The 22,499-nt window shown below is 33.6% G+C and overlaps 1 protein-coding gene across 1 annotated transcript; it reads left to right on the forward strand.

Annotated features, from left to right (window-relative positions):
• Nucleotides 1-1,329: 1,329 nt before the first annotated feature.
• On the forward strand, nucleotides 1,330-12,316 carry LOC144839937 (tRNA-dihydrouridine(47) synthase [NAD(P)(+)]-like). The gene is made up of 12 exons (XM_078695523.1): nucleotides 1,330-1,345; nucleotides 5,153-5,400; nucleotides 5,911-6,763; nucleotides 7,139-7,291; nucleotides 8,387-8,503; nucleotides 8,950-9,015; nucleotides 9,163-9,273; nucleotides 9,717-9,813; nucleotides 9,948-10,074; nucleotides 10,585-10,672; nucleotides 11,120-11,301; nucleotides 12,135-12,316. Exons 2-12 carry the CDS (start codon nucleotides 5,180-5,182, stop codon nucleotides 12,205-12,207), a joined length of 2,088 nt encoding a protein of 695 aa, XP_078551649.1. The 5' UTR covers nucleotides 1,330-1,345; nucleotides 5,153-5,179; the 3' UTR covers nucleotides 12,208-12,316.
• The last annotated feature ends 10,183 nt before the right edge of the window (nucleotides 12,317-22,499 follow it).

A 22,499-nucleotide genomic window follows, 5' to 3' on the forward strand; every position in this document is an offset into this window, starting at 1 on the left:
TACATTTCCGCATTTTTGCGTCCCGGGTACGACTCGGGTTATACAATTCCGGATCAACTCCGCATTTTTACTGGCGGTGTAAAAGGGGTATTATAGACCATTGCTATACCGCGGTCTAACCTGTAAACGGTCTTTAAAATTAAAGCCTACTCGAAGGAGTCTTAAAACAGTTTTAAACCTCTCTTTTTGTTGCTTTTACGTATTATTTATCGTCAAAGATAACCAATTGAACGAGTTTTAAGTGTTAAATCAAATAATAACGGTGATTTTATTCTTATATAGGCCTAGAATAGATTTTTTCGCGTAGAAATGTACGTACTGTTATGATTGTGAATTGAACAAGCGTGACGAACATTACCTTATTTGGTATTCTACGCGCAAAGTACGCCCTCAATGTGTTACTTTACGCTGTCTTATCTTTATATATGGCTCTGGAATGGGTCAGAGCCATAAAAGAGTTACGACATTGGATTATAGTCACGTGACATGCAGATCAATTTGTGTCAAACTTGTCTCCGTTAATGCATGTAAAGTATAGGAGCAAGAAAATACTTTAAACTTTTTCTTATATTTTAAAAAATGTAATTGCACATGTTACGGTGAAATATCGATGTGCACAGCGTACAGAAGTACTTGCGACAAAGAATATTGCGCGCGCGTGCGCTAGTACATTATAAAGTTCGATTGATTGATTTTGGAACGAAACATCCCATAACTACGTCCTATTAATAACAATTATGTAATATTTTCAATCCATAATGCATGCTTTGATGACTAAATAAAATAATAAAGTGTCGTGGATAGATTTGTTAATATATTGAATAGGGTATGAACAATATTAAAATAATAAAGGCAAATTATTACAAATAAAATGATGAACGAGTCTCTGAAAGTTTGTGTCAAAAACACACAGAGACCTATATACTGTATAAAAAGAGGGGTGAATTTATGTGTTTTTTGTATTGGTTCATGCTTTGATGTATCCTGACTTGCATGTAGGCCCTAGCATTTATTCTTTTGTTATTATAGACACAATATATATATGTTACCAAATTAATACCATTAATAAAATTAATTACTAAAATAAAAACGGAATATAAGCGTTATTTCATAGAAAAAAAAATCTAAAAATAACGCATGAACTACAGGAAAACGCTATACAAAATAGACGCGCGCGCCCTCAGCGTGCGAATTCTTTGACACAAAAATGGCTTCTAATTTTCAATGTCGTAACTCTTTATATATATGGCTCTGGAATGGGTATATTAATACCGCCCTCAAAATATCTGGCACATGTGTTTTTCGGTTTTTTGCGGAAACATAAACACACGGCGTTTTCGTAAATGTGTGTTTTTAATGTTCATAACCTTCATAACTATAGTTTTTTTTAATCAAGTAAACACAGTAGCATAATACAAATAAGGCCATAGAGTGTGAATATCCAGAGCTTAACTAACTCGGCCTCTCTAAGTAGGCCATCTAGCTACTACTTAACTTGGGCTAAGCCCTAGCTAGTAGGCCTAGCCTAGTAGTAGAACTAGTAGTAGTAGGTAGTAGTAGTAGTAGGCGGTCCTACTAAACACCACCAGATACCACCAGATACCTACCAGAGCAACAAATCCTACCACCAGAGAGCAGCCACCTGTTTGGAATGTATTATTAATGGTATATTACAAATTTCAAGGCTTAATTCTTTCAGAAACTGATAAAATTAAAGGTAAAAGTGAATTTCTCGCCGTCGCCATTCCAGAACCGAATGCGTTCGAACTTCGTAACAGTAACGAAACGAACGCGTTCATCCATGTCTATTGTATTTGGCGGTCAACTATGAGGTGCTACCGATGCATTTATTTGGTTAAATAAATCACTATAACATTTCAAAATAAATAACGCGTTTGTTACTCAGTCAACTGCTCTCACAGCATTTATTTGGTCAAATAAAATCAGAAATTCTTTTTGTACACTATAACACCTAAAAATGAATAAAACTTAAAGCAACTATATTCTTTGGTTGATATTTTGTTCGTCCTTTTTTAATGACACCATATAATTGGCTACGTTCATTCCAGTAATTGTCCGACAATCCCTTCGGTCAGTGATGGTATTCTGTTTAATAAATATTCTTCCGGCGAAAGTCGATTATCATTTTAAAATTCGTTAGGCTTTCGTACTTTAAAAAAAAGAGTAGAATCATAATCATAGAATAGGGATGTGGCAAGAACAGAAAGTATTATCGTGTATTTTATATCGCATAGAATCAGCAATAATAATAGTAATTATTATCGTCATGTTAAATTAAAAATGATTGTGTTAATTATAATTTTTAGTAAAGACTTTCATCTCACATTTTCTGTCTACGTCATCTGGAAAAAAATGTACGACATCTTCAAAAAATTGGTACAAGAAAATACACCAATCGATTGCGCGATTTCTTTCATTTACGGCCGGTTATTTTGTTTTTTTCATATTTCGTATGGCAAAAACGATACGATAACATAACAAAACATACAATAAAAGTAAACGTGGGGTAAAATGGCTTGTTGGTTCCACGATCCTTTATCTTGTCAATCAGGTCGGCTACTTTTAATGTTTTCCAATCAGTTGCTAATTTTAATATATTTTTAGAATTTTTCTTCCAATCAAACGGCAACCATTGTGTTTGATTTCGGCGGCAAAATAGCGTATTTTAACAAAATCAGGATTTTCTTTTAAGACTCTTTCCTTTAGTAAATCGACATTTTTTGGAAGTCATGTTCGTCTGCATTCAATTAAACCTTGTTTTGAAAAAATAACCTCCATTAATTCTGTGCGCAATATTTTTTTGTATTTTTGTACCAATTTTTTGAAGATGTCTTTGTACATTTTCTCCAGATTGCGTAAACGAATTTTAAATGATAATCGACTTTCGGAAGATTAATTACATGAAAATCGAAAATGATAACATTTGGATTGTTTTGAATAAATACTTTGGGTACAATTATATATGATCAAAAGACATTCGCATTGTTAAACAGAATACCATCACTGACAGAAGGGCGTGTCGGATTTACTGAAATGACCGTTTCATTAAAAAAAAGATTAAAAAAAAGTGTGTGAACATTGTATAGTTTTATTTATTATTAAATGTTATAGTGTACAGAAAAGAATTTCTGATTTTATTTGACCAAATAAATGCTGTGAGAGCAGTTGACTGAGTAACAAATAAGTAAATTATTTTATATAATATGTAATTCACAATTACAATATAATTCCTTTAGTAATAACACCAATATTGATCGCTTCTTTCCATTCTATTATTTTACATCACTTTTAACCTGAAATATCATTTTTCTATCTTCGATGTCATCTTGTTTAAATTATTTAAATTTTTTATCTAAAGTAATTTTTATTAAGATTTTAACCAGTCTGTTAGTGGCGATGATTCGCTGTTGGTCTGGAATGAAATAAATAATAATGTTAGTGCACACAGAATTTATTTGATCAAATAAATGCATCGGTAGTGCCTCATAGTTGACGCTGAATACAATACACAATAGACGCGGATGAACGCGTTCGTTTCGTTACTGTTACAAAGTTCGAACGCATTCGATTCTGAAATTGCGACGGCGAGAAAATCACTTTTAACTTTAATTTTTTCAGTTTCTGAAAGAATTAAGCCTTGAAATTTGTAATATACCATTAATAATACATTCCAAACAGGTGGCTGCTCTCTGGTGGTAGGATTTGTTGCTCTGGTAGGTATCTGGTGGTATCTGGTGGTGTTTAGTAGGACCCGGTAGTAGGCCTAACTATAGCCTATTACTGTATTAAAATGATCGTTTAGTAGGCCTAGGCCTAGTTAGGCTTCACGCTATGGGGTCGGGTCCTCCTAAATACCAAGACCTACCAAGACCTACCAAGAACTACCAAGACCTACCAAGAACTACCAAGACCTGTCAATTTAAAGTGTTAATTTAACGAAATATGATATATATAGACTTCTAATAGCATTTCCAACAATAAAACCTTAATTTTAGCGCAATATAGACACCAAAAATGTTAAATAATCGACAAGCTTCGCGTTCGCGAAACGAACTGAGTTGATGCATACATTGCGTCACAAATGTCCGTATTGCGTCAACTAGTATGACCTACCAAGAACTGTCAATTTAAAGTGTTATTTTAACGAAATATGATATATATAGACTTCTAATAGCATTTCCAACAATTAAACCTCAATTTCAGCGCGATATAGACACCAAAAATGTTACGAAAATGTTAAATAATCGACAAGCTTCGTGAAATGAACTGAGTTGTTGATGAATACATTGCGTCACAAATGTCCGTATTGCGTCAACTAGTATGGCTCACTGACACTCGAAGCAGTTCTCCTGTCATCATAGGCCTACTGGGTCGTAGGCCTACATTTACCATTTTTGGTGTCTATATCGCGCTACAATTGAGGTTTTATTGTTTGAAAAGCTATTAGAAGTCTATATATATTATATTTCGTTAAAATAACACTTTAAATTGACAGGTCAGGTCTTGGTAGTTCTTGGTAGGTCATACTAGTTGACGCAATACGGACATTTGTGACGCAATGTATGCATCAACTCAGTTCGTTTCGCGAACGCGAAGCTTGTCGATTATTTAACATTTTTGTGTCTATATAGCGCTAAAATTGAGGTTTTATTGTTGGAAATGCTATTAGAAGTCTATATATATCATATTTCGTTAAATTAACACTTTAAATTAACAGGTCTTGGTAGGTCTTGGTAGTTCTTGGTAGGTCTTGGTATTTAGGAGGACCCATGGGGTCGACTGCAGTAAGGGCGTATACATACGGGCCTGCATTATCACCTTGCTATAAAAAAAGAGAGGCCATTAGATTGAGTATTATATTAATAATAAGTAGGCCTCAGCCAGAGCATAGAGTAAATAATATATATTCTCCCATCATGGTTTCATTTAATAAGATTAAGAAGAGATATCTATTCTCTAGTAGTAGGTAGGAGGGGCCTAGCTATAAACTGAATATGATTATTGCCATTTAGGCCAGGCCCTAGCTAGGCCTATAGAGACCAACAAAAAAGACATCACCTGCCTACTAATACTATTATTTTCACCCACCACAGCCAACAATTAATTGGCTATTGTTGTTTTTATTTTATAGAACACATTAAATCTAACATTTAACAAGATGAGCAAAGCTAGTGAATCAAAAGAAATATGTGCCACACATGGTTTATCTGACGCAAATGATAAAGAGAAGAATACAATGGAAGAGGTGTCAACAAGTGCAGTGGAACCCGCAGTTGAGAAAATCAAAGAAGAAGTAACAGAAGAAGTAACAGAAGAAATGAAACAAGCAGTTCTTAAGAAAATGCACAGTCAAGCTGGAACAGCAGCAGTTAAGCTTGAGTTAGTGTCAAACTTCACCATTACTCATCAGTTTAAGACCATTTCAAAGTCTCTCAAACAGTGTTCATTTCTTCTCAGACAGTTTCAAATTATCTTGAGCTGTACATTAATCAATAGATAAATCTTCTTTATGTTTTCATTCCCTCTTTTAAAACTTAATTTCAATGCTTTGCTTTTTTCATAATTTAGTAAAAATTATGTATTGGAAAAAATAATTCTTTTGTTGAATATGCCATTTTAATGTCACATAATATTTATAAACTTTGACCAATTAGATAAAAAAAAATGTATTTTAATACCTAAAATAACTGTAATTTAAAGCAAATTATTATTATTTTGTCATTTTTAAGTGAAAATATTAATTTATTTTGATTTCTTTTTGCCATGGAAGTGATTAACTTACAAAATAACCTATTCAAAATCTGATTTAATTAATCTTTATTTTTCATGATTACATCTTTAGTTTTGTGTATATTTGAGAAATGTGAGGAATTTCCACTTTCATTCCAGGTTCATGGATTTTACAAAAGTAGGAAATACTTTTGTAAAAAAATGTCAACCAACAAATAAAGCTACTGACATTTTTGAGCCTCCGTCAAAACGATCAAAGAAAAATAGAGGGCGCAACAAACACCGGCCTCGTGATGAACGTCCAAATCTGAAGGAGAATATATGCCAGTTCATTGCTACTAACAGAGACTGTAAATTCGCAGAGAAATGTACGTTTACTCATGACGTAAAAGCGTACTTCGCAAACAAACTGCCAGATATCGCGAAAACATGTTACAATTTTGAGACTTATGGCAAATGTCCATTTGGCCTTGCTTGCCGTTTTAGCGGACAACACACGAGAGAGGATTATTCGAGCATCGTTGATGAAGAAAAATTTGGCAGAGAATCAAAGAATCTTACGCTGAGTGTTTTAGACCCAGAGGTCAAAACCAAACTGCGAAAGAAAATGTACAAATTTCCAAATGCGGACTCTTATTTAGATATTCTGAACAAGTCAAAAAAGGACCATGAACGTAAATATCAGTTATCATCAAGTCCGAAAAAGAGCGCGTTGCAAAGAAGTAAAGAATCCAAAGGTGTGGCACTTATTGGAAGTGAGGCTGCTTTAGATGCTGCAAGCACTGCTGCCACTGAACCAGCACCAGTAAAACTAGAGGACGGAGTCACTCCTTTGCAAAGAAGTGAAGAATCCAAAGGCGTGGCACTTGGAAGTAAAGCTCCTTTAGATGCTGCAAGCACTGCTGCCACTGACCCAGCACCAGTAAAACTAGAGGAAGGAGTCACTCCTGTTCCAGTAGTGAAGAAAACCGTTATTTTCAATGACAAGTTATATCTGGCTCCTCTTACAACTGTAAGCAAATAACACATCTAACATATATTTTTTTGTTTTTGTGGTCTTAAAAAAATTTAAGGTCCCAAACTGTCAGGGTGTGAATTTTTTACAAATTCACGATTCAGAATAAATCGACATTTATTGACCATTCACATTTCAGAAAAGCCTACCCTAAAGTTCTGTCTACACTATCAAATTAACATTATGCGACAAAAAAATGTGATGTGCCCATATATGGACATGATGATGTTGTATCACTACCATATTTGGGCACATCACACTTTTGTTGTCAAACTAGTTTGATAGTGTAGACAGAGCTTAAGCCAGTACATTTTTATTGCCTTGAAATATATTAAAAACCACAATTAAATCTTTTTGTAAATTTTCCTCCAGGTTGGGAATTTACCATTTCGAAGGATATGCAAAGGTCTTGGTGCGGACATCACATGTGGTGAGATGGCTATGTGTACAAACCTCTTACAAGGACATCCGTCAGAATGGGCGTTACTTAAACGCCATGTCTCTGAAGATGTTTTTGGTGTTCAGGTTGGCTGAATTTAGTTGTATATTCATCTGAAATTTATAATAGGTTTCTTTGTATATAAATCTCAAATATAATATTGAAAAATGCAAACAAATCCCCAAATGAATATAACTTTCATCATCCTATACTGTGCAGAACCACATTTTGAGTATAGTCGCACATTGTTGAATTGAATTGACCCAGAGGGCCCAGTTATGATCAGTGGCTGTGATGTACTATTACACCGGCGTAACCCCTACTTGTCTCGAAAGATGTACTAGGTTCTTTTAAGTGCAGATGAGATGTGTACACTGGACCTTCGGTTTATAGTCCTTATCCGAGAAGACTTGTTCTACCACCAGAACCATGTGAGTGAGTGAGCCTCGAACCCTTGCTGATTTTATGGCTACGTAATTGCGGTTCCACTGTCTTAACCGCTCGGCCACTCACTCATTACAATAGAACTTTTAATCTTCAACACACAATTAAGTGTCCCCTGAATAGAGGTTGTTCGTTTCAGTTGTATTAAAGTGTCTCCTTATTAGTGAACTTGATATAAAACAAATAACCCGCTTAATTTGTCAAAAACTGCAGCACCAAACCAGTTGCGTGGCATGTTTACTTTCAATTCTTAATCGCCTGGACCATTTTACCAATCATTTACATCTGTCCAATTTCTGATGATAATGGAGATAATTTGTTCATACACTTTTCATTCCAGGCAGAAAGTTCTGTAAATACTTCAACAAAGAAATATGAAATATTAATGTTTAAAGATGTATTGTCCCCCTAAAAAATCAGACTTTGAATAGGCCATTTTGCAGTTTTGATAAAGTTATTCTCTTCTGTAGAAAATAAAATCAACACAAATCATTATTTCACTTATTAAATGACAAAAGAAACGGTTAATTTTAACAAAAAACCATTGTCTGACAGACAATTTCGGTATTTTTTGCTTAAAATTACATTTTTTTCTGGAATTTGTTTTTTTTCCGATCCAGTTTTTTGTCAAAGTGAATAATTATTACATGACATTAAAATGGCATATTCAACAAAAAAATTGAAAAAAATTATTTTGTTAGGGGGCAATATATCTTTAATATTATGTTTTATTTCAGATTTGTGGCTCCTTTCCAGACACCATGGCAAAATGTACTGAATTGATTAATAATGAAGTTAATGTTGACTTCATTGATATTAATGTTGGATGTCCGATCGATCTAGTATTTAAGAAGGTAAAGCCTGACAATACTCGGTGTCTAACACATCAGTGGCACTGAAGCTCAATTCTAGGCGACTGGGTTTAATCATCTACAGTAGTTGAGATTAGCATTAAAAAATTACCTATTTTACTAGTTTATTAGTTGTAACTACCACAATATATCTATCGCATATTTGCTGCTTGTTTTTGTATTTTTATGAATGATTTTTTGATACTTTTGTGTGTGGATATTTTATGATATATTTATTGAAATGCTATATATTATCTTTATGTGCTACTTGGTAAGAGGATTCACAGGCTCTTGTCATAGGGATTTAGTTCCCTTTTGTGTTTCCTGCCACTTACTTTGTAGTTTGTTTGTTGTTGTTTTTATAATTGGCAATAAAGAATAAGAAATTTAATTTTGTAACTGTTTAATTTCAGTGATAAATTCACAATTTGCTGCTTTTACTTTTATAGGGTGCAGGTTCAGCTTTGATGAGTAGATTGTCTAAATTTGAAGAGATAGTTCGTGGAATGGTTGAGGTACAGTATGATGTAACTTGTATATGTTCTGAACACTATTGATTCTGTAATTATTAATTAAGTTTTTTTATCCTAATCATAGAGTTTCTGCAGCAGACAGTGATTGTGTACTGCAGTAACTCATAGATATTGTGACCTTATTCTTAGGTATCTGATGTACCTATTACAGTCAAGATGAGGGCAGGTGTTGATGATAGAGTGTTTACTGCACATAAAATTATTCCAAAGGTGTTGGATTGGGGTGCATCCCTTGTTACGGTAAGCGGTTGTAACTATTTTTATCGAGTCGTGTCAGTTTCTCAATAAAGATGTATTGTCCCCCAAAAACAGGACAAATGAAGATTAATTAAATCAGACTTTGAATATGTTATTTGTAGTTTTAATAAAGTTAATTACTTCTGTAGAAAAAAAACGAACAAAAAAAATAATGTTTTCACTTATAAAATAACATAGTAAATGGTTAAATTCAACCAAAAATCCATTGGCTGGCAGTCAATTTGACCAATTTTGCTTTTTTCAGGTAAATACATTTTCTATTATGTGCATTATGTGCATATTCAACAACAAAAATGTTTTAAATTATGTTTCAGGGAGACAATACATCTTTAAGCCACCACTTTCTTTAACATGTGTGTAGATTTCATTATTCTTTAATTATTGAATTCTGATTTTTATTAGTAAGCTTTCAAATTTTATTTCAGGTTCACGGCAGAACAAGGGAGCAACGGTACACGAGGGCAGCAGACTGGGATTATTTAGAACAGTGTGCTTCATTGTGCGGACCAAAACCATTTCTTGGTAAATTAATAGATTATTATTATATTATCGATAATTGATACAAACATAATCTATACCTGTGGCAATTACATAATACATATATTAATTGTTATAGTACCAATGTAATTTTCTTATGTATGTGTTCTTTGAAATAGGAAATGGTGATATTTTCTCATTTGAGGACCTTAACATGCAGAAAGCACGAACAGGTATGTCAAGTGTCATGATAGCACGGGGCGCCCTCATCAAACCCTGGATTTTTACGGAGATTAAGGAACAAAGGTATTCAAGATTTTTAACTATCATGCTTTGATTATATTGCATATGTTGAATTGTACATTAATCTCATCCAACAATTAATTTTGTATTCTCCTCTATTAACCATGTCCTGCCAAACCACCTCTCCTATCCTTTTATCTTCAACTCGTCTCTACATCACCACCGCACATGATCTCATAACAATATTTCTGTACCTATCCATAAAACCAACTTATTCCAACACAATATTAGATATTAGACCCACATTATGGCATAATCTACCTCCCTCCATTTTAAAATCTGCCTCCCAAAATGTATTTTTTTAAAAAGTAAAAGTAGTTTTAGTTTAGCCTGTCATGTCTTGACCAGTACCTATTTTTTCCATACTTTTACTAGTTTGTAAATAAATGTTATGAAATAAATGAAAAAAAATGAAAATGTTCTACAGTAGATAAGCAATATTTGTATTTGGTACCAATTTTTAATAAATAGAAATAATAGAAATAATAAAGTAGAAATAAATTGTTGTTACAGGCACTGGGATATTTCTTCAAGTGAACGTTTTAGTATCCTTCAAGATTTCACCAACTTTGGTTTAGAACACTGGGGCTCTGACCAACAGGTAAGTTACTTAATTTTAAATTGAAACCTACGAGGCTCCCTAAGCCAGTGGAAATACTTTGTATGGTTCACATCAGCACCTCAAACAATTATGTTAATTAACTCGACAAATCCTTTAGACTTTTAGATTAGCAAGTCATGCTTTGTGAACATTTATAAATAGAAAAGAATAAAAATCTCACAAAATGTTTGTTTTTTTACTTTCAATCAAGATGAATAATCACCAGGAAACAACCCCCCTCCCTAACACTTCTCCCACCATCAATAACAACCAATAGCATAATGCATGATGCTTATACTGCTTTACTGATCTAACCTCTCACATACTTGTACTATCAATGTATTTGTCTGTTTATATATTACTTTAATATATTGCACAAAATGTTCACTATGCATGTTTGTGAAAATAAATTAAAAATTGAAAACAAAAGCACACTTTTATTTCCAGGGTGTTGATAAAACTAGAAGATTCATGTTGGAGTGGTTATCGTTTCTTTACCGTTACATCCCGGTGGGAGTTCTTGAGAGGGTTCCACAGCGTATCAATGAACGGCCACCTCACTATCTTGGACGAGACGATCTTGAGACACTGATGGCTAGCCCAGATTGCAGAGATTGGGTCAAAATAAGGTAATTAATAATCCTAAATTTTAAGATTTCAGGATTATTTTCATTTAGATTCAATTGATTTTTAAAAAAATGAACCTGAAATAGATTTTCAATTTTTTTCATTTTAGAATGATGTTTTGGGGGCTATTAGGTGTTGCCTAATTACCTATTACCAATGGACAATTTGCAGTTTTTTGGCTATAACTTTTTGTTTGCTTTTGCAGAAACGTATTTAGAATTTTTTAAAGATAAAATTATTAACCATATAAACGATTATTCATCGAGTGAATGACGATTTATAATCATCAAATCAACTGTTTTTTTCTGGCAATACAGATGCTGCCGACGGCCGAATATGGTAATGGCGGGAGTAATTTTCGCTAATTTACCAGGGTATCTTATTTCGTTTTTTTTTTGTCAAAAATCCATTTCAGGTCCATTTTAAAGGAAAAAACTAAACGAAACGAAACAAAAAAGTGTGTTTATTTTTTTAATAGTTCTCTAGGCTAGTATTTTACAAGTCCAACAAGCATTTTACTAGCAATCTTTTACATTAAACAATTCTACTACATTTTACTACACCAGACATATTATAGTGTGTAACATCTATGTATCAAGCCCTGTAAATACATGACACACAACAGTAAATTTGTGTTTATGTTATTAGTAGTTCTCTAGGCTAGTATTTTTCTAGTCCAACATGCATTTTACTAGCCCTCTTTTACATTAAACAATTGTACTACATTTCACTACACCAGACCAGACTTGGTTATTACATATTATAGTGTATATACATTACTGTATCTAGACCTGTAAATACATAGCCATGCAATAAATTACAACGTTCTTTTCAGTGAGATGTTACTTGGACCGGTGCCCAGCAGCTTCCAATTTTTACCAAAGCACAAAGCCAACTCGTACAGTTAGTAAGATTGTAAACGGATTCACTTAACTTGCTAAGTATATCATGTAGGTCTAAATTACAGTATGTCATACTGAAATGACAAAAAAATAATAAAATACTGCATCAAATTAATTTTTCTGTATTGCGTTTTTAACAAATCTTACTATTAGAAGAAATAAACATACCATAGTGGGTACTTCTCAATCCACCCCACTCCAGTAATTTTAGTTTAAAACCTTCCCACAATTCTAATCACTACCCTAATCCTCATCTTCCCCTCCTTTTATGGTGATTCAAATGTTGTTGAAAACCAAGGCCAAAGCCAGTGGTTGGAAAACAGATGAGGCAACAATATAATTTTTAATAATATAAAATGACGATCTGTGCTGGGGAATTGGGAGGTGGGTGTTGAAAATAGAAAATTTCAGATGCTCATGCTTGCTACGAAACCTCCTTGGTACAATTCTGTTCATTTTTATACCCAACTACCCCATAACCATAATATGGTTTTTCATTGAATAATAACATTAACCTCGTGTATTCAAATCAATCAACGTCTAATTTATTAAAAAGAGAATTCTATGAAAAGTCTAAGATATAATACAAATCATGCATAAATTGGAAAGATAAATAATAATACTTTTTAGTACGGTGGCCTGTAAGTGTTAAAAGTTTAAAAGCTACGGCAATTTACAAAAAAAGCCATGGCAATTTGAAATAAAACATCACGGCAAATTAAAAATAAAACATCACAGCAATTTAAAAAAAATACCACAGCAACTTAAAAATGAAACGCCACGGCAAAGTACAAAATGCCACGACAGAATTGAGTTATTATGGCGGAAGTGAAACCCTTGGAATCTTCAATTTTGTCCGAGGTAAGTAATTATTTTTGCATTGATGATGTTCTTTCTATTAATTTATGATCCTACATGTGGCCTAGCACAGCCTCTGCCTAGCACTGCAGCAGTTACGTGTTTGTTGCACTCTTCTTGAACTTTCTATAACAACAAGGTAGGCCCCTTCAATTCAATTTATTTTCATAAGATACATCATTGTGAACTAATATTACAGTGTGTGTTTTAAAAAAAATTAGAATGCACTTATGCTGGAGAAACATAAATAAGCCCAGAGGGCTTTAAGGCTAGTTCCACCAGAAAAGAAAATATTACAGTAATCCGTTTTCTATTTTAAAAAGCGTTACAGTAAAGATTAAAACATTGTACTACTGTGACACTTAATTCCCACAATGTATGTGCAGGGGATATTTAGAGCTTGGTTATAGTAAATAGAAATACATGCTCTGGAGTAGCAGGGGCAACTCGACATCCTTCGCAATTTTTACTGGACATTGGCTGTCATACTTTCAAACACCCAACATACCTACACAATATTTCATATCCATAGAAAAAAATTACATAATTATTAACAAAAGTTGATCCACTATACTGTACTACATAAATACATATTGCAGAATCACATGATCTAAAATGGGATATCTAGAGACTAGTCAAGAAGATAAAACAGATTTTAAAAGTTATAAGCATACCAGGTAATTCTAAAATATGTATGGTTAAAAAAATTCAAGAGTGACACCTTTTTAACATACAATCACTACATATAAAATAATGCTGTAAACTCCAGCTCCCCTTATAATCTTCATAATAATTTACCAAGATTTTCAAGGTATAGGAGTCATAAAAATTGTCAAGCCATATGACCGGCCTAAAAATAATAACCAAATAAACAAGTACAGTACCTACCACATTGCAAATGGACTTTTATAATACCTGTTACGTATTGTTATGGCAATTACATACCTTCCAAGTTTTAGTAAATTCTGATTCATCATTAATTTTCTTTATACAGTACACAAAATAATTAGCTACCCCTTTTTTTTTCCTTAAAATGGTCTTTTTGTTCTCGGTTCTCCATATTCGTGATTCTTCCCCTTCTCTTCGTAAAATGTCCTTTTGTTTCTTGGTTCTCTCGGTTCTCTATTATCTTTAACAAAATTGTCTGCATCCAATTTTGTGCCAAATGACTTGTACTTGGCCCCACTAAACCCTTTGATTTGAGCTTCACACTCTTTCCAAGTATCATATATACCTGGTTTCATACCACGAGCCACAGCAAAACATTTTTGTTTTCCCATCGGTTCTCTATTATCTCTAATAAAATTTTCTGCATCCAATTTTGTGTTAAATGACTTGTGCTTGGCCCCTCTAAACCCTTTGATTTGAGCTTCACACTCTTTCCAAGTATCATATATACCTGGTTTCCTACCACGAGCCACAGCATATTTCTTTTCCATTCTTGTACTATTGGTTTGATTTGTACTAAGATCAGCAAGAGGATGACCTGTTGGTATAAACAAAATATCTTTAAAATCATTACTACAGTCCACAGCTAGTCTAGGTTCCAGATGGTCATTTGACTAATATTGGTTGAAAGATAAACAATGGCATCTCATAATTCTTGACAGACAAAATCAACTCGAAAGCGCTCGTAAAGGAATAAAGTACTAAAAAACAAGTCTAGCCCGTAGCATACATTCTTTTTGTATAATAATAAACTAATATTTGAATACGACTTTTAGCCAATAGAATAAAAAATATTAATTTATTTAAAATATTTTGTTATGAAAGAGTGTTTGATTTATAATATAATAAATAGTGTTAGTATAAAAATTGAGTTAATTTTAGATATAAATAAGGAAGAAAAGCTAAAAAAGAGATTATAAAGCGGCAATATAATACCGGTACGAATACAATACAATACTAAGTACCTAAAAGTTTTAATTTATTATGGCAATTAATTACCTGTGGTATTGTCACTGTTTTGAGTATCCATTTCAGACTTCAGACTCTTGATACTGTGGGAAATTTTAGAAACCATTTCAGACCATCTTGTCTCGTACTGGATTGCAGGAAAGGTACATAATTCCTCCGGAATTATTGCATCTTTTGAAATATAAATTGGTATCAAATGGTTTTCCTTAAAATTAAACATTTCTAATGCTAAAGCTGTCAACAAACTAGCTACATCATTTTTCTTCTTTGATGGAGAAACAAACCCAATCACTAAAACTTTGCAGTTTTTAATACCATGGAGTCTTTCACGTGATGTAAATTTTCCAAGACGAAATTGTCTTCTCGAGTACACGTTGTGGCCAATGTCTTGCAATGTTGTTACCATTTCATTCTCCCATTGAAGATCATCTTCACACACTATATAGCAATCATATGCTGCAAAAAGAATTATTTATAATACAGTTATAAATTATTATTAGTGTAGGCCTTTAATTTCAAATGTACTGTACCTCCACAGATATTGACTAGGCCTAGCCCTATACCCAAACATCATGTCCATGCCATAAATATTAATTTACACCAGCAGGCCCAGGTTGAGAGATGTCGGAGATTTTTACAACTGTACCGTTTACAGAACACACATTATAATAGGCCTAGAATAGATAGTCAAATTGAATTATTCTAGTTCTCTCTAGTTTAGACCTAGTTAGTAGAATTCAAGAGGCCTAGCCTAGTTACTTACAGTAGTAGCCTACTGTACATATAGCCCTAACAGTACGTGTAGGCGCAGCCGCGCCTATATAGCCCTATAACCTAAATAGTAGGTATAAGCTTGCTATATAAAATGAGAGGCTTCTCATCTCTCTATCAGCTATCTAGGCCTAGGCCTTAAATTAAGAAGAAGCCTAGGCCTATACTACTTACTAGGTAGTACTACTACCTATCTAGGCCGCCTAGGCCTACTACTAATAGCCTACTACTAGTAGTACTACTACTAACTACTAGTCTAACTATCTAAGACTATGCCTAGGCTACTAGCTAGGCTAGGCTACTAGACTCTACTACTACTCCTAGCTAGCTAGGCCTACCTAGGCCTATACTTTGGCCTAGCCTAGATAGGCCTACTAGACACCCCTCCCCTACTTATTCAGGCCGCAATTAACTTCAATGGAATCAATCAAATATAATAAATAAGCGAGGGTTAGGCTAATTCAACTTACTTTTGATTTTAGTATTGTTTGTCATGATTGATTTTGAACAAAGAAAAGAAAAGCTTCACACAATACTACTAAAAATAAAAACAGGAAAAATCCCCAAAACCGGGAAATACCAAAATCAAATTATCCGCCAAAAAATACCGGGAAAAAATATAGCATAGAGGGCGTAGTCAGAGGGCGGCCTTTATGGCATGAGAAAACTGGTTGTAATTCACGGAGGTGCAACTAAATTAATATTTAATAATACAGTACTGTAATATTATAATTAATTTGTTTTTTTGTAGGCCTAAAAGTTCGCACCACCGTTTCCACTGAATTGGTATTGCCTGAATATTCATTTAACCAGTTGACTCAAAAATCGGATTTTCATCTCTTTCGTAAATGTTACATATTTAATTAATTCATGTCATAGGATGGCATAATAATTGTCGTCGTTCATATTTTTTGTGGTGAAACTACAATGTAAAATTAGATTTGAACTCGTCACTTTGACGAGTTCGGGTTATCCGCGCAAACGCAACATGCACATACTGTACGTCGTTATTCATGTTCTGTGTGAAACAAAAAACTTGAAATTTGACTTGAATCCTCATCTGAGTCCCTCCTTTTTTGGTCATTTAAATGTGGTTGAAAACATATAACCATAATGTTGTTTTTCATTGAATACTACCTTATTATTATATTCAATTCAATCAACGTCTTATTTATTAAAAAGAGAATTCTATGAAAAACCTAAGACATAATGCAAATCATGCATAAATGGATAAGATAAATAATACATTTTAATAAATTTGTTCTTATTAAAATACTGTAGCAGCTTCAATAAAATATTTTATCAACGTTTGGTTTAGATTCATATTCATTTATAGGCCTATCTTTATTCATATTAGCTTTTCTAAACCGTGAAAGTGATACTGCATAAACAAATTAATGTTTATTATTAATAATTGTTTGCAGACAAATCAGCTACAGAATGATGTTAATAATATTAGCTGAGTATATTAACAAACTACCGTAACAAGGCACTTAATTTCGTCCTATCATGAACGACCATTCATCTTTTGTTCTGAACCTATTAAGGCTACGTTTTATGAAACGGAAGACGGCCGTTCAATTCTGAAATGTGATTTTATTTAACAACATGGCACCGTGTTGAGCTGTGAAATATGCAAACAATCACATTTGTGTAAACAACCACATTTGTGCAAACAACCACTGCAAACATGTTGCCCTCAAATGTGCAGACAACCACATTTGTTGAAACATGGCACCCTCAAATGTGCAAATCTGTAAAAATGTATAATCCACTAATGTGCAAACATCCCGCCGCCGAAATTCTACATTAATGTGCAAATCATTTTTTTCAGCCAAACCCGTTTACTAAAAATGATAACCCAATTCTAAACAGTCACGGGCTTTTCTAACATTGATTTCAAGATATAGCCACTTAATTTAAGTGTACTAATACAGGCTGAAAATAATCCAAACCAAACCACCATGACTTACATGTACCATACTCATCCACATACCTACTTAATCTATATTATTTTCCTGTTAATTGGCAACAAACTAACTGAACAAACATTAAAATGGAAAATATTGTTTCATCATTTTTCATTTCTTGATTGTAGATTCATCAACAAAATTTATCCAAAATGTTGATACATTTGGTTATGAATGACTCAACGTATGGTGAACAATAATTTAATTACAATAATTTGAAATCACGGCGCAGATGGTTAAAATGTATGTACATAAATTGAATACATTAGTAGAACCATACATTATCCGGCTAGAATTCAATAGTCTTCCGACGACAAGTACAAAATAACGACAGCTAAATTCATTCCACCTTTATTTACAAAATTCCTGGCGTGTTGGCGTACTCGCAGTGAACCACGAGTACGAATTATGTCCCTATTTATGTCCCTATTTATTGCATTACGTCATTCATTATTTACTCACGCGTAACGGATTGTAACTAGCGCAATCACATATAAATGAAATGAATAATTTGAAACATTAATCGCGTAATGTGAACGTGTGACCCGGATTTGGCAGCGCACGTCGTCGATTGTCTCTCGGCGTAACGTCTTGCCTTTGTACCTCTCAACCGTGGAAGAATATTGTAAAAATGAAATAAATGTACGAGACGCCGTAATTGTTAACATAATAATTGCCGAAAACAATCACTTTCTTCAAACTAGGTTAATACTATTACACACTATAACAATTATACCGAGGTTGACATTAGGAAAGTATCACCTTGTCTTGCCCAAATATTTATATACATTATTAAAGAAACGTTATCTGTTGGCCAAGACATATTGGAATAATGCGACACTTGATTTCCTAAAGAGAGTGTGTTGACTTTTTATTTGGGTATTAGTCTCTATAAGATATTGCTGTTTACATTGGCCGTAGACAAACTGTAAACAGGCGTAAATTTATATTTTAATTAGATTTTTACAATGTGAAAGAAAGTTTATATATAATAATCATACTGTAATGCTTGGTGCACTAAAGCGTTGTGCTGTAAAGGTGTTTAAAGGCCCATTTATGCTCTAGGACGATAATTAACAATAACTATATAATAATATTTCTTATAATAAAACAAAATAAATTAGAAAGGTTTTTATTCTAAAACTATTTAGGATAATCATTAATTATTTTAATGACGTCACATACAAAATCATTATTATATTTTCAAGCACTGGTGTATCTTACATTAACCCATCGTAAACGGATTATAATTGCCGGTTAATAAAAACATCAAGTCGGATATTAAACATCAAATTACAATAGTTTCAAATTACAATAGTTTAGGTGTGAAACAATGATACGGAGAAACCTGTGTTATGCTATGTCTGTGTCGAATTATAAAATGTCGACACACTGTCTTTACTGAGATATTAAATCATAAATTGAATTAAAATACTATTTTTACGGCTAATATATTTAAGGTTATCTATCGATAATAAATATTTAATACGTAGGCACTTCGTAGGCCTACTAATTAATTATAGCCTAATAACTTTTTTAATATCAAAATGAAATTTTTTTTTTTTTTTTTTTTTCTATTTGGATGAAGCCTTGTATTTTCAAGCCATGATTTTGTGAACATTCCACTTAACTTTCTTTAAACAAAAATTAGGCTACAGTTTTTCGAATAATCAATTGGCGCAATAATTGAGAAACGTGTGTTATTCAATTATATTACATAGCCTATGTAAATACGTGAACGTGATTGGTTGAAACTGCGTCACATGACTGTCGCTTCGAGGATCGTAAATCGTATATATCCTCGAGAACGATGATATTGACTGAGTAATTTTCGCGTAATTATCGTGTCCCCTGTCATTAATCATATACATTCTCGAGTTCGATGATATTGACTGTGTAATTTTCGTGTGGCAACACTCGCGTTCGCCGATAAATAAACAAAAGTCATCTACTGGATTTGAACTCGGGTGGAATTGTCACTCCATCGCAAGACAACGCTTCCGCCGCTGCGCCACGGAAGTTGCTTCAAGAAATTATTCATCTAAACTATTTAAACTATGCATACATAGCGCCCTCATTTGTTATTAGTCCTCCCTAAATGTGATGAAACACCGTTTGTGATTGGTCAATACTCACGGTAGTAACCTAGTAACTACGCGCTGAACATCCGGTGATTCGGCTAGCTCCTCGAAGAGAAGACGATGAATTGTTTATTCGGCCTACCTGATTATAATATTATTATTAATAGGCTTATTGATGGAAATTCTTCTGTTAATTTAAACGACCTAGGCCTAAGTGAATATTTTATTGCCAAGGAATCATTAATTAGTAATTATCTGTATATTATTCTTCGCAAGGTAAGGTGTCTAGGCAGGAGGCTTGTTTACATACAATACAAATACTATAGAATAGGAGGCCTAGCCTAGCTTCACCAGCAGACTTGTTCTTGGCTATATAATATAACAGATATTGCCTTTTATATCGGTTAAATATAAGATTTGACATCCCCTTGGGAATGATATTATGTTCGAGGGGAATATATATTTCCCTCAGCTGGCGCTTCGGGAAATATATATTCCCTCGAACATAATATCATTCCCTCGGGGATGTCAAATCTTATATTTAACCTCTAAGCAGTCAATATCTGTATAATATGATCCTCACGTGCGTGAGAGTACTGCTGATATCAATTCAATTCAATAATAATCTTTTGCGCGCGCGTGATACAATAAAGTTTGGTTCCCACAATTGAAGCGACGCTACCATAACGCGCAGCGCAATTGATTTGATCACAAGCAAAGGATTATTCAAACAGTGGCTTGTGATTGGTCAACTCGCGTTGCGCGTACGTCATCGCGTTGCGTCTCTAGTGGGAACCACGCTTAAGTATACATTTTGTATGCGCTTGTATTTAGTATCTATTGTTTTAATTTGTCCTTTGACGTTTGCTAAATGGTGATCGCTTTGGTGTATAGTTATTAGTATTGATCACACATAATTGGTTTATTAATAATAATAATGCCCCTGAGTATTCAGTTATGGTAAGCAATGTTTCTTAAGGTCTGTTTACACTATCAAACTAGTTTGACAAAAAGTGTGTGATGTGCCCAAATATGGTAGTGATATGACATCATCATATCCATATACGGGCACATCACATTTTTCTGTCACATGAAGTTTGATAGCGTAGACATGGCTTTAGATATTTCATTTACTGGATATTCAAGGCATTTAGGCCTAACTAATAATTACCGCCAGCCAGAATAGCGAGAGGTTGTGTGGTCGATCGCGTGTGTTGCGTGTGTGTGTACTGTTTGTTTCTTTGTATATTTTGTTAGCAGGATTTAATATTCAAAAGACCGATTTTCTTAAGATTTTAAAGTATAGGTTTCATAGCTGTATGGGAACACGTCATTATATGTTCATATGCCTAGGCGAAGGTTTGCGCTCTCTAAAGCGTGGTTCCCACTAGAACACAACGCAGCGACGTATAATTGACGCAAAGTGCTGTATTGCGTAATTACAAATTTTAAGCTTGTTCCCACTATAGCGACGCAACATACGCAACGTACGAAAAATGCGTGAAATCAAACCTGCGATGTTTGCAGCACTGTTGCGTCGTCGGTTCCCACTTGTGATTACGCAATACAGTACTTTCCTAGTTCAAGAATTTACGTAGTCGCGAAAGCTTCCAAACCCATAATAAATGCGTATCTAGTTTCGGAACCGGAACTACGTTTGGTCGTGCCGTATACATACACCCGGAGAATTCTTAAAAAGCACACATGAGGTGAAGTAATTTAAAATAATGTTTATAATACGGCAGTATAAGCCTACAGGCCTGAATTTACCCCGCGGCATCTACTTTAATTGATGTCCTAAATGTTGACCGACTCACTGTTAAATTGAATTGATTGAACCTGTCGAGATATCAGCATATTATTATTATTTCTTGTCCGGTCAAACACTACAATATACCAGCAAATATAATACTTGGTATTTATGTTTGAACTTAAACTTTATGTTCCAAGTACACAGAGCCTTAAACTCTATAGCTGTCCCCCAAGAACATGAAAATTGAAGATTGGCCTAATTAAATAAGAAATAGGTTATTGTGTAGCTTTATTAAAAACTTCCGTATGAAAAAAAACCGGAAAAAATTATTAAAATAAAAATAAAAATTAATTAAATAAAAAACCCATGGCTGGCAGCCAATTTGACGATCGTTTTGCTTTGAAATACAGTTTTTTTCTTTCAAGTAAAAATACATTGTTTTTCGATCCAATTTTTGGTCAAAGTTCACAACTATTATGTGCCATTGGCATTGCATATTCAACAAAACATTCTTTTTCAGGGGGACAATACATCTTTAAAGCTCTGTCTACACCGTCAGACTTTATCTGATAACAAATGTGATGTGCCCATATAAGGACATGATAATGTCATATCACTACCATATTTAGGCACATCACACTTTTTGTTGTCAAACTAGTTGATAGTGTAGACAGAGCTTAAGGCTAATATGAATTCCAAGGGTAAAATACACAAAGAAGTGCGCAAATTGTTGGACTTTGTGGTCAAGAAACGTCACGTATGTCCACGAGATTGTTTTCATTTGAATTTCTTCCGTCGAATTTCTATGTTTATCAGTTATTTCATCAATAATATTCTTGAGATACACGAGGATCCATTATGTGTATTATGAAACATGACCAAACAAACATAATGCTGTTCTCGAGAATGTATCGTTCGCTCGCAAAAATACACGTACGTGAACTGTTT

Source organism: Antedon bifida, chromosome 4 (assembly GCF_963402885.1).
Source record: "Antedon bifida chromosome 4, ecAntBifi1.1, whole genome shotgun sequence".
NCBI classification, from domain to species: Eukaryota; Metazoa; Echinodermata; class Crinoidea; order Comatulida; family Antedonidae; genus Antedon; species Antedon bifida.

Coding starts and splice junctions, on each gene's coding strand:
- LOC144839937 (XM_078695523.1), top strand. CDS start 5,180: ATGAGCAAAGCTAGTGAATCAAAAGAAATATGTGCCACACATGGTTTA. Junction 8,504..8,949: donor TCGATCTAGTATTTAAGAAG/GTAAAGCCTGAC, acceptor TTACTTTTATAG/GGTGCAGGTTCAGCTTTGAT. Junction 9,016..9,162: donor TAGTTCGTGGAATGGTTGAG/GTACAGTATGAT, acceptor CCTTATTCTTAG/GTATCTGATGTACCTATTAC.